The sequence below is a fragment of the Hypanus sabinus genome, chromosome 5 (assembly GCF_030144855.1).
Source record: "Hypanus sabinus isolate sHypSab1 chromosome 5, sHypSab1.hap1, whole genome shotgun sequence".
NCBI classification, from domain to species: Eukaryota; Metazoa; Chordata; class Chondrichthyes; order Myliobatiformes; family Dasyatidae; genus Hypanus; species Hypanus sabinus.
In genome coordinates, this window is record NC_082710.1 from 2,805,628 (window position 1) to 2,819,647 (window position 14,020).

A 14,020-nucleotide genomic window follows, 5' to 3' on the forward strand; every position below is an offset into this window, starting at 1 on the left:
TGAATGGGTCTGTAACTGTTTGCCTTTGTCTTTGGGATGCATCTCCTCAGTCATTTAATTATTAATAACAACTGTAGCCTGATTTTATGTTTCTCTGCATGTTCTCCCTTTACCCTTATCAAAAAACAGTTTGTCCAAATCAGTTTGTTGTGGCTGTTGGTGGGTTAGAAGAGTAAACTGTAACAGAGCTGAATCCATGCATTAAATGACATTGGCACATCTATGCACGTCCAGTAGAATGAAGAAAGAAATCTCTAGCTAAATTTTGTCCTCATAAAAGAATCCACAGAAGTTGTGGCATTGGCCAATGCTGAACATAAGATTGGTAAATTCAGTCCAGTCATGTCTCCAAATCATTATGGTTGTATGGATAGATTATTTTTTACATTCTCAGCTCCGATAAAAATTCTGGTGAGATTGTTAAACATGAATGTTATTTAATAATTCTAAAAATCATATTTCAATATGAGTATGTTTAAATTAAGCCATCATAACTAATCTTTTACAAAACAATAAGCATATTTAATAATGTATTTTTATTGTGATTCAGTGTACTTTATTTATTACAGTTCTCTCACTGTATTGTGCAGTGCAAATTTCTTAATAATTACATTTATTCTTCCCTAGTTTTGTTCTGACATCATGATAGAAATTGACATGTTACTTCCATTGGCTCTGGCAAGTAGTGAAAACTTTCTTCGAGACAATAGGAAAAACTTCGTGGATAGCTGTTCCAAAGTAGCTGCCGATGTCTTGTTTCGACTTGAAGAGAGAAGCAAAGATGTCCCTCATAAAGTTCCAGTACAAAATATGTATATTATCCTCTCCACAGCAATACTTGTTCACAATTTGTTAACCAAATATGAAAACGTGCTGAAAGAAACGAGCCAAAGGTAAATTCTTCATTCTCAAAGCAAAAGAGTTACAATCTTTTTAAAAATGCAATTATATGAATCAGTTTCATCGCTACTAATGTCTTCTAATTGTATCTGTATTATAAGAAAAGAATAATCAGTTTTGCATATAGGTGTGCTGTTATTTACATTTTATTATGTCATTTGCTTTTTGCATCATTGACACTGTGGCCAAAATATTGAAGCAATGTTTAAATTGTGTTACTTTTATTTTGACACTTTGACGAGAAGACAACCTAAATACAGTCAAGAAAATGATAGTGTTGCACAGCAAAGAATACGAACATTACCTTTAGGCAAAGAGGAAATGAATGATTGATAAATCATAATCAAGCATTGGGTATTGTGCAGATAGTCTTATGCCAACATCTTAAATAAATGTGTTTTGATTTTTTTCTGAGTAGGTCTTTATTCTTGATACCAATTCAGCAGTATCAGGAATTCATCAGAATTATTCAATTTCAAATAACAAGCTACAACATTAGAATTTGTGCCACAAATATTTTGCAAGATGCACAGAGCCACCACTGGGAAGACTCCAAATCTTTTTATGAGGTGAGAGAATTAATTTGGAAGTTTTTTGATTTTCTGCAGTAGTAGTCTATTTTTATAGTCTAATTATGCTTAATAATTTTAGAATAATGACTTCTGGTTAAATGTAAAATAATAAGAGTATGCATAGGCCAATGGCCACTTAGATGACTAGATTGATAGCCTCAATTTCACACTCATAATTATTGGTTCCCTCTTGATCCAAATATTAAGCTGTCTCAGCCTTTCATTTACTATTTACACAATACACATTTTGCATGTTTTTCCAGTGTTGAAACAGTTCTCAGCCTAATTATTAATAAACATACATAAATTTCAAGATACTGTAGGATGCTTATATCTTAATTATGGTAATAGAATTTTAAATAATGTTAAAGGAATTAAGGTATTAAATCATTTTTGAAGCAATTTGATTCATAGCTCTTTTTGATTTAATAGAATTAACTATACTTCATTTCATTAGGTTAAATTGAACACACTAATTATTTGGAATATTTTATGCCTAAACTGTAATTACGACTCTGATTTGTGTTACACGAATGTGTTCTCTGGAGAACTGTTCAGGAAGCATTTAACTATATTTTTGTGCTCTAATTTGTGTGGCTTTTTAATTAGAATTACAATATTTTATGAGATTTTTAGAGATGACAATATAACTTAAGTTTTGAATTTCACAGCTCTTTGACTATTAAATAGGAGTTTCTCTACTCCCTAATTTCTTTAAATTGGAACACCTGTTCTCAAATGAAATGATGTCAAGTTTTGAAAGTTATTTTTAGGAAAATCTCACAATTCCTTGGTATCATTGGTAATGATAGTCTCTTTCTAAATCTTTTTATTAATATTAATAATATGGACAGAATACAAATGATATATTGATAAAGAAATTACCAACATATAAATTCCATTACATATGAAAAAAAACATACATAATAGTTACAATATAAATGAGTTTACCAAGACATAAGCCATAAAATATATGTATGAATATAGTAAGTCTAAATATTTCATAATATATGATATAAAGAAAACAGAAAAAAGAAAGAAAAAAAAACAAAAATAATATATATATGCAAAACTAGCTAATCTAATCTAATAACTAATATAGAAGAAAAAAGAAGCAAAAAAAAGAGAGAAAAAAAATGGGGCTGTTTATAATATCTCACAAAAATAAGTATTCATCAATGCCATCACTTCCGGTCCTCTCAAAATACATAAGCTAAAAGCTGGGAAATCAAATGAACTTGGCACAGGGTCATATTACATCATATGAAAATGTTGAATAAATGGTCTCCATAACTTTTCAAATTTAATAGAAGTCTCAAAAGTACCACTTCTAATTTTTTCTAAATTTAAACATAACATAGTTTGAGAGAACCAATTAAATACACTGGGAGGATTAATTTCTTTCCAATTCAACAATATAGATCTTCTAGCCATCAGAGTTAGAAATGCAATCATTCGACGGGCAGAAGAAGATAAATGCAGTGAGTCTAAGATTGGTAAACCAAAAATTGCGGTAATAGGATGAGGTTGTAAATCGATATTCAAAACCGCAGAAATAATATCAAAAATATCTTTCCAATATTTCTCCAAAAATGAACAAGACCAAAACATATGAGTTAAAGACGCAATTTCAGAATGACATCTATCACAAATAGGACTAATATGAGAGTAAAAATGAGCTAATTTATCCTTGGACATATGGGCCCTATGTACGACCTTAAATTGTATTAATGAATGTTTGGCACATAACGATGATGTATTAACTAATTGAAGAATTCTATCCCAATTCTCACTAGAAATACTAAGACTAAGCTCTCTTTCCCAATCCTTTTTAGTCTTATAAAGAGGCTCTGAACGTATCTTCATTATTATATTATAAAGTTTTGAAATAAGCACTTTTTGAAAAGGGTCTAATTCAAATAAACTCTCCAAAATATCTGAAGGCACAAAATTTGGAAACATAGAGAGTACAGAACTTAAAAAATGTCTAATCTGTAAATATCTAAAAAAATGAAATCTAGGCAAGTTATATTTGTTGGATAATTGCTCAAAAGACATGAAACAATTATCTAAAAATAAACCAGAAAATCTTAGTAATCCCTTAGTTTTCCAAGCCGAATAAGCTTGATCTATAATGGAAGGGTGAAAAAAACAATTAGATACAATAGGACTATTTAAAACAAATTGAGTCAACCCAAAAAATCTCCGAAATTGAAACCATATACGCAAAGTACGTTTAACTATCGGGTTGTCAATTTGTTTCGGCAATTTAGAAAGAGCAAAAGGGAGAGAAGTCCCTAAAATAGAACCCAGAGCATAAGCTGATACCGATTTAGTTTCTAAACTCACCCAACAAGGGCCAAAAGATCCACCCCCATCTTTCAACCAACATAACAAATATCTAATATTAACTGCCCAATAGTAAAATCTGAAATTAGGTAATGCTAACCCGCCTTCCTTTTTTGTCTTCTGTAAATGTGTTTTACCTAACCTGGGATTTTTATTCTGCCATATATATGAAGAAATTTTAGAGTCAACATTAGTAAAAAAAGATTTCGGGATAAAAATTGGTATCGCTTGAAAAATATATAAAAACTTAGGTAAAATAACCATCTTAATAGCATTAATCCTACCTATTAGGGATAAAGATAAAGGTGTCCACTTAGTAAACAAACCTTTAATCTGACCAATTAAGGGTAAAAAATTAAATCTAAATAAATCTTTATGGTTTTTTGTGATTTTGATCCCTAAATAGTAAAAGAGTCATTAACTAATTTAAAAGGTAAATTTCCATAAATTGGGACCCGTTTATTCAAAGGAAACAATTCACTTTTATTAAGATTTAACTTATACCCAGAAAACTCACTAAATTGAGCCAATAATGATAAAACTGCTGGAATGGATTTCTCCGGGTTAGAAATGAATAGTAATAAATCATCTGCATACAAAGATAACTTATGAATATCTGTCCCACGATTAATACCCAAAATATCCTGTGATTGTCTGATGGCAATTGCCAAAGGTTCTAAGGCAATGTTAAATAGTAATGGACTAAGAGGACATCCTTGTCTAGTGCCCCGAAATAGGCGAAAAAAGGGAGATCTTTGATTATTGGTAAACACTGAGGCTACTGGAGTATGATAAATCAATTTAATCCATGATATAAATGTCGGACTAAAATTAAACTTCTCCAACACATTAAATAAGTAAGGCCATTCAACTCTATCAAATGCTTTCTCCGCATCTAATGAAATCACGCATTCTGAAGTGTCATGTGAGGGAGTATAAACAATATTCAACAATCTCCTAATGTTAAAAAAAGAATAACGATTTTTAATAAAACCAGTTTGATCATCTGAAATAATTTTGGGTAATACCTTCTCCAATCTAGATGCCAATAACTTGGAAAAAATCTTGGAGTCTACATTCAATAAAGATATAGGTCTATAAGAAGCACAGTTAGTAGGGTCTTTATCTTTCTTCAATATTAAAGAAATGGAAGCTCTATAAAAAGATTGTGGCAAATTCCCCAGTCTAATGGCTTCCTCAAAAACCTTACCTAACCAAAGGGAAAGAGTAGCGGAAAAAAATTTTAAAAATTCAACTGTATAACCATCTGGACCCGGTGCTTTCCCAGAATTTATTGAGGAAATAGCCCCCTTAATTTCTACATCCTTAATAGGAGTATCCAATATCAAAAGATCATCAGATGATAATCTTGGAAAATTTAATTTCCCAAGAAAATCAGACATGGTATTATGATCTTGAGGAAATTCAGATTGATACAGGGAGGTATAGAAGTCTTGAAATGCCTTATTTATCTCATCATGATTAACTGTCAGATTCCCATTCTGCTGACCAATCTTAGTGATTTGACGTTTAACCAAAGCATTCTTCAATTGACTAGCTAACAGTTTGCCAGATTTATCACGATGTATATAAAAATCTGATTTAGTTTTCATTAATTGATTTTCAATCGAGGATGTAAGTAATAAACTGTGTTCCATTTGAAGTTCAACCCTTTGTTTGTAAAGCTCCTTACTAGGAGCAATCGAATATTTCTTATCAATCTCTTTAATTTTATCAACCAATAAAAGAGTTTCCATCTTAGTACGTTTCCTCAAACCAACAAAATAAGAAATAATCTGTCCATGTATATACGCTTTAAAAGTGTCCCAAAGTGTTCCGCAGGAAATATCATCTGTAGAATTAGTTGAAAAGAAGCAGTCGATCTGCTCCTCCATAAATTTTATAGTCAAAGTCTTGCAACAAGGTAGAGTCAAATCGCCATTGTCTAGCATTAGAAGCTGTATCCGTAAATTTCATAGAAAGTAATAATGGAGCATGATCAGAGATAGCTATAATATCATAGTTACAACCGATTACCAATGGAATAAAACAAGAGTCTATAAAAAAATAATCAATTCTCAAATAAGAGTGATAAACATGTGAGAAAAAAGAAAACTCTTTGTCATTAGGATGCCGGAATCTCCAAATATCAAAAACTCCATTGTCAGTCAAAAAAGAGTTAATACAAGTGGCCGACTTATTAGGTAAAGTCTGAATAGATAAAGATTTATCCATCAGAGGATTTAAACAATAATTAAAGTCACCACCCATTATTAACTTATATTCGTTTAGATTGGGTAAAGAGGTAAATAAAGACTTAAAAAAGTCAGGACAATCCACATTTGGAGCGTAAACATTAACCAAAGCAACCTTTTTATTACAAAGTAAACCCGTAATTAACAAAAATCTGCCATTCGGATCCGAAAAAATATCATGATGAACAAATGAAATAGAGGAGTCAATAAAAATTGAAACTCCTTTTACTTTAGCATTCGAATTTGCGTGATACTCTTGACCCCGCCAAAATCTAAAAAAACAAAATTTGTCCTCCTTCCTCACATGAGTTTCTTGTACAAAAATGATATGAGCATTAAGTCTTTGGAATACTTTGAAAATCTTCTTTCGTTTAATTGGATGATTTAAACCATTAGTATTCCAAGACACAAAATTAATGGTCTGAGCCATAATTCTAAAATCAACCCTTTGGTATAGAAAGGGTTAACCAACTTATAAACTCATGCACCCGGAAGAGGAACAAAAGTAAAGAGAAGACCCGGAAGTGACGACAACACAGACATATTTGAAATTCAAAAACAGCCCAAATAAAAAAACTAACACAAACTGGTACAAAAAAAATAGAATTAGAAAACAGACCATCCCCCCACCCCCCAAGAAAAAGAGAAAAAGCCAAAATATGACTTAAAAAGGGAAAAAGTAAGACTAATCCTACCTACCCCCATGTCAGCTGAAGAACACTCCATATAAAAAGGATATATATAAAAGAATCACCCCAACTTTAAAAATTAAAATTGCTATAATAAAAACCATATTTCTAAGTATAGTTAGTTGTAAAAATAATAAAAATATAATCACTAAAAAAAATTATAAATCGGGCTCTAGCCCAGACAAAACAAAAAATATTTAAGCTATGATAAGCGATGCATTGTAGGAAAAAGGCGAGAAAAATAAAAACATAACGCCATCTTAAGCAAAACCAAAAATCTTTTTCAAAAAACCACCACCTTAATCAAAGAAAAATTCACCTTCAAAGAATTAAAAATATACCTTCGAAGGAACAAAGTTCATGGACAAGTATGTAGTTAAATGATTAAAGTGTATAAGGCAAAACAATTAATATGACGAAAACACACTTTAACTTAAGTATAAAGTATAGGATGAACCTACACCAATAACCAGATTTTAATTCTGGTTTAAGAGATCGAGAGCCATCTTACACTATCAGAATCGTTCATTTATTAGAGACTGGTGTCTATAGCAGTAGGGAAGTTCTCCTCCAGATATTTTCTCGCTTCTGAAGTTGAAATGAAAACCTGTCGTGGAGCATTCGACGGAGATATTCGAAGCTTCGCAGGGTATAGAAGCAGAGGTTTCAGATTTTTCTCATAACATTCAGCCATCAACGGTTTAAAAAGAAGCCTTCTTTTTAAAAGGTCAGGACTAAAGTCTTCGACCAGGCGGAAGCAAAATTCTTTGAATTTAACCATTCCTGCTCGACGAGCTGCTCTTATAAGTTGTTCTTTGTCATGTACATAATGGAACCGGACAATTACCACCGAAGATTTGTCTGTAGCACTCGGTGATCGACGCCGAATTCTATGTGCCCGATCCAATAAAGGAGGGTTATTCGGGAAAATCGTCGGAAATACTTCTTTTAAAAGTTGAGCAAAATATTTCGAAGGGTCATCTTTTTCTATGCCATCTGGAAGACCAAGTATACGTAAGTTCTGTCTTCTGGACCGATTCTCAAAATCATCACTCTTGGCTTTAAGGGCTTCCATCAGCTTAATGGTCGAAATTAAATCCTGTTGCAGTTTTTCAATAGTCAAATCTCGCTTCCGAGCATCTTCTTGCAGAGACGCAATAAGAGCTTGTTGCTGTTTAATTACTAAATCCGTCTTAACCATGTACTCTTGAAAAGCCTTTATATCTTCTTTAAAAAATTGTTGTAATTCAGCAAATTTTTTATCCAAAACGTCCATAAACAATTCAAAAGTTAATTGAGTTTGTTGTGGCGGAGCCTGCTTTTCTCCGTTACCGTTCGGATTGCGTCCGGGATCCCGTCCCTTAGACCTGAGAGACATTTCTGTTTGCATATCTTCAAAAGTTCACAACAAACTCTTGGCAGTAAATCCAAAAAAAAAATTAACAAAGAAACTTTCGGTATAGGTAAAAATAAGCTGAATAAGGGTGATCAAAGGTTAAAAAAAGTAAAGGTTATGGAGCGAATCCAAAACAGTACTCACTCCATGAGCATCTCCAGCTGACTCTCGGTAATGATAGTCTCAACAAATTTAAGGGACTAGATTAACATGAATGATCATAGTTATATGGGTGGATATGATTTATCTGCTTCCCATACCTCAGCTGAAAACTCCTGTGGTAGTTCAAGATTATATTTTTTTAGTTCTAGTTTAATTATTTCTCCCAAGTATATTTCAGGCTGGTAAGTAATTATAGACTGCTGAAGTTGAACCAAACCAAGGCTGATACTTAAGGATAATTCTAATGGGGTGTTATATTGTTGGAGATCCCATCTTTTAGATATTTTATTCAAGAAATAAAAGATTTCCCATGCTAATTGATTTTTTTTTCAGTTTTCTGATAGTATTGCTTACTGGAAAATACAAATGAAAAGCAGATTATCTGGTGATTTATTTTACAGCTGTTTATGATATTCACAGAATGAAAATTGTATCCTTCAAATACTGTATATCTTAAAATTATTTTCCTGTTGTTGATTTAAGGTTGTTGACGATAATTTTTATAATACTTCATTCATTCTTGCTTACATATTTAAGAACAATTTTGGTCAGCTTAAATTCATTTATCCTCTGTAGCAATTAATTTGGATAACTAAAATACAAATTTAGCATATGTATGTACATTAGACCAAATTTTATTTCATTTATTAAGGTTAAAAAATGCCTCATTTTTATTAAATATACTTGTGGTTTTTTTCCAGTCTTCTAGTCAAATGTAGCATGCTTCATTTTTTTTCTTTTTTACATTGAACCCATTATAGAGACATTGGAAATAGAATAAGTTTCTGTAAATCCTTAGCTTACTCACTGTTGCTCACTGATTAATTTGACAGGGGGAGAGATGTTCTTTTTCTGTTCAAATGTGGCATTACCACTGCTGTGCTCTCCGTTGTGATCTCTGGACTGTGGTTCCCTCTAAGGTAGCTCAGCAGCTCCTCGCTGAGGTGTTAAGTGAAACCTTAGCTATTCTGGCTTCCAGATACTCTCAGTGTCATCCTACATATAAGAGAATGGCATTGATAAGGTAAGTTTTAATTGTTATAAAAATCTATCTGAATGAAGTAAGCTTATCTTATACTTTTCACTCATACATTCTGTAATGTATGGATCTATTTCTTTTAGAGCAATGACTTCCTTTAGTACTATGTATGGACTGATAACTTATATTGATCTGCTGTCTATACATGCGTATTAGTCTGCTCTCTCTCTCGCTACAATGTGGGTATACCATTTAAGGCCACAACCTGCGTGTGTACTTTTATTTAATTGATATGTAGTTCACAGACACAACAAACTGGCAACAAGTATAAACCTGAATGTCAGAGAATAACACTAACTACATCAATAGTTACAGGATGAGGCAGCGAGAGGAAAGAGTTAAACAGTATGGAAAAGGCTGTCACAGCCACTAACAAAGGGACGTGTGAGTAACTGCATAGTCCACAGTGAAAAATGCACAACTAGTAAAGTTAAAGTGAAAGTAACATGACAGACAGACATACTTTATTGATCCCGAGGGAAATTGTGTTTTGTTACAGCCGCACCAACCAAGAATAGTGTAGAAATATAGCAATATAAAACCATAAATTATTAAATAATAATAAGTTAATCATGCCAAGTGGAAATAAGTCCAGGACCAGCCTATTGGCTCAGGGTGTCTGACACTCCGAGGGAGGAGTTGTAAAGTTTGATGGCCACAGGCAGGAATGACTTCCTATGATGCTCAGTGTTACATCTCGGTGGAGTGAGTCTCTGGCTGAATGTACTCCTGTGCCTAACCAGTACATCATTGAGTTGATGGGAGTCATTGTCCAAGATGGCATGCAACTTGGACAGCATCCTCTTTTCAGACACCACCACCATTGTCTTTTCATGACAATGTCTTTAGTTGGGAAAGTTCAAATCAAGTCAAGTCAAGTCACTTTTTATTGTCATTTTGACCATAACTGCTGGTACAGTACACAGTAAAAACAAGGCAACATTTTTCACCACCGTGGTGCTACATGAAACAGTACAAAAACTACACTGAACTATGTAAAAACAGCACAGAAAAATACTATGCTTGACTACAGACCTACCCAGGACTGCATAAAGTGTACAAAACACTGCAGGCATTACAATAAATAATAAACAAGACAATAGGCAAAGTAGAGGGCAGTAAATTGGTGTCAGTCCAGACTCTGGGTATTGAGGAGTCTGATGGCTTGGGGGAAGAAACTGTTACATAGTCTGGTCATGAGAGCCCAAATGCTTCAGGGCCTTTTCCCAGGTGGCAGGAGGGAGAAGAGTTTGTATGAGGGGTGTGTGGGGTCCTTCATAATGCTGTTTGGTTTGCGGATGCAGTGTGTAATGTAAGTGTCTGTAATGGCAGGAAGAGAGACTCCGATGACTTTCTCAACTGACCTCACTAGCCGCTGCAGGGTTTTGAGATCCGAGATGCAATTTCCGAACCAGGCAGTGATACAGCTGCTCAGGATGCTCTCAATACAACCTCTGTAGAATGTGATGGGGGGGGGGGGGGGGTGGGAGATGGACTTTCCTCAGCCTTCGCAGAAAGCAGACGCTGCTGGGCTTTCTTTGCTATGGAGCTGGTGTTGAGGGACCGGGTGAGATTCTCCACCAGGTGAATACCAAGAAATTTGGCACTCTTAACGATCTTTACTGAGGAACCATCAATGTTCAGTAGAGAGTGGTCGCTCCATGCCCTCCTGAAGTCAACAACCATCTCTTTTGTTCTGTTCACATTCAAAGACAGGTTGTTGGCTCTGCAACAGTCTGTTAGCTGCTGCACCTCTTCTCTATATGCTGACTCGTCGTTCTTGCTGATGAGACCCACCAGGGTCGTGTTATTGGTGAACTTGGTGATGTGGTTTGAGCTGTGTGTTGCAGCACAGTCGTGGGTCAGCAGAGTGAACAGCAGTGGACTGAGCACAAAGCCCTGGGGGGCCCCCATGTTCAGTGTGATGGTGTTGATGAATTTAATAGGGCTAATAAAGACTGGGACACGTATATCAAGAGAGTTGAACTGTATTGTAATACAAACATTATGGAGGGTGAAAAGAAAGCCACTACACTTCTTAGCTTAATGGCTGTTAAAATGTACAGGCTCTTACACATCCGAACTCCTTAAAAGCCAGCAAGCAAGATGTTCAATAAAATTGTTACAGTTTTATAAAATCACTTGAACCACAATCTGCTTGTAATAGCTGAGAGATTTTGATTTCACAAAAAGAACTAATCAAAGGATGAAAACATTTCAGAATATATTGCAGAACTGCACAAACTTCCCAATACTGTGAGCTTAGAGATGGACTTTCTGATGCACTAAGGGACAGGCTTGTAAGTAGCATGCATAGCCAAAGCACTCAAAAGAGGCTTCTGTCAGAAAGTGACCTAATCTTTGGATGGGCATTGACCATGGCAATATTGTTAGGATCTGCAGCAAAGGATGCAGCAGAACTACAGAAAAAGAGTCTAGAATATGAAATGCATAAAATGTCTCTGAATGGTGCAAAAAGCCAAAAATGTTATTGACATGGCAAATCCTCCCAAGATACAAATGGCTGTTGGTTCAAAGAAAACGTTTGCAGTAAGTGTTATGCTAAGGTCTCCTAGTGGGAGTGTGCAAGGCAGACAAAAAGCATAACCAAAGAGAAAAACCATACCGAGTAAAAAGTTTCAAACACAGAACTAAGCAAGTGCATAAAGAAACCAAATGTGAAACAGAATCAGACAACACAAAGTCTGACAAAGGTGAGCTGTCATGCCTAGAACCATGTAGTATCATTGAAGCAGATCACAAAATCATACAGATTACAATAGATGTGTCTGGTGTCAAGCTGAAAACAGAGCTGAGTACAGGGTCACTTCTGTCTATAATTTCAGAGGCTGACTACAACACCCTTTTTTCTAAGCTAACATTAGCGAAGACCTCTATAATGCCAAAGGCCTACACAAGTGACAAAGTTTTTCCCAAAAGCATACTAAAAATGACTGGCATATGGAGGGCAAACCCAATAGTTAGAGATTTATGTGTTGAAAAGTGGAAGACCAACACTTTTCGGACATGAACAGTTGAGAAAAATCCAACTAGACTGGCATACAATCCAAGCTCTGAAATTGTTATCAACAGGCAACTGTAGCCAAAATGTTAGCATTAACCAGAGACTGTCACAGCTGCTTAATGCCAATGAGAAAGTGATAGAGAATCTGCATGAGGGACAGCTGGGTACAATCAAGATGAAGAGTCACATCTGGAGCTATGTGTGGTGGCTGGGAACAGATAGACAGATTGAAGACTTGACCAAAGCTGTTCAAGATGACAAAAAGTTCAAAATCCACCCCCACAAGCACACATACACCTCTGGGAATAGCCGTCATCACCATGGCAAAGAGTACATATTGTCTTCGACTCATTCATGGTCTCCATGTTTCTGATTGCTATGGATACTCATTTGAAGTGGTTAGAGGTTTTACCAATGAAGTCAACCACCTCAGAAAAGATTGTTACCTTTCTGAGGACAATCTTTGCCAGAAGTTGCCTACCAGAATAAATTATGAGTGACATTGGACCAGAATTCACGTCTGAAGAATTAAGACTATTCATGAAGAAGCATGGCATCAGACATTTCAAATTAGCTCCTGTAATGAATGGGTTAGCTGAAATGGTTTTCTGAAATTTCAAGAAGTCCATTAAAGCAATGGACAAGGAGAACATTTCTCTACAGCACAAGGTGGATAATTTCCTTTCTGTGTATCGTAACTGTTCTTGCAATATCAAATCAAACACCTGCAATGCTGTTTGTGAGCAGAAATCTGTGATCTTGCATAGATCTCTTGAAACCATACCTGGGGGGGAAGTGCAGAATAACAGTTCAACCAGTTGCCAAGTGAATCAGCAAGGTGTCACCAAGTGCTCCATCACCTGGTCCTTAGCAATTGACACCAACATCTTCCCGACCACTGGGGTCAGACTGGTCTAAATCATGGGAAAGGATCATGGGACGGGAGGCCTAGGGAGAAAGAAAGGGGGAGGGGAGCACCAAAGGGAGATGGAGAACAGGCAAAGTGATGGACAGAGAGAGAGAAAGAAACAAACAACTAAATATGTCAGGGGCCTTCCCATGATCCTTTCCCTTCTCCAGCTCTGTATCACTTTTGCCAATCACCTTTCCAGCTCTTAGCTTCATCCCACCCCCCTCCAGTCTTCTCCTATCATTTCGCATTTCCCCCTCCCCCTCCTACTTTCAAATCTCTTAGTATCTTTCCTTTCAGTTAGTCCTGACAAAGAGTTTCGGCCTGAAACATTGACAGTGCTTCTCCCTATAGACGCTGCCTGGCCTGCTGTGTTCCACCAGCATTTTGTGTGTGTTACATGAATATGGAAATACTTTTGCATGCAGTTTACTTAATTAGTATACATTCTTCCACAGAATTGACATTACAGCCATACTTCTTTGTACTGAGAACCTTTTATGGTCAGTCTGCCATTCAGCCAAGGAATTGTTTCAACCTTTGGAGGATGTGCCTCACTGGATTCTGAATATTCATAACCATTGCAATGCCCTTCTGGCTGTTCTAGCTGTTTTGACATCACCACTTGACAAGCTTTATGAGTAAGTAAATTCAAATCCATTTATTAATATTTACAGTTTTTTTGATTATTTGTAAAATGAACAATTTAATTAGGATATATTA

The 14,020-nt window shown here is 35.1% G+C and overlaps 1 protein-coding gene across 6 annotated transcripts in view; it reads left to right on the plus strand.

Annotated features, from left to right (window-relative positions):
- Positions 1-14,020, plus strand: part of kiaa0825 (KIAA0825 ortholog) — a 341,406-nt gene that overhangs the window by 49,021 nt on the left and 278,365 nt on the right. For all 6 annotated transcript variants that reach the window (XM_059969308.1, XM_059969309.1, XM_059969307.1 and 3 more), the window contains 4 exons: positions 628-893; positions 1,319-1,469; positions 9,157-9,347; positions 13,756-13,938. In XM_059969308.1, coding sequence (XP_059825291.1) covers positions 628-893; positions 1,319-1,469; positions 9,157-9,347; positions 13,756-13,938 — 791 coding nt within the window. The remainder of the gene's footprint in view (positions 1-627; positions 894-1,318; positions 1,470-9,156; positions 9,348-13,755; positions 13,939-14,020) is intronic.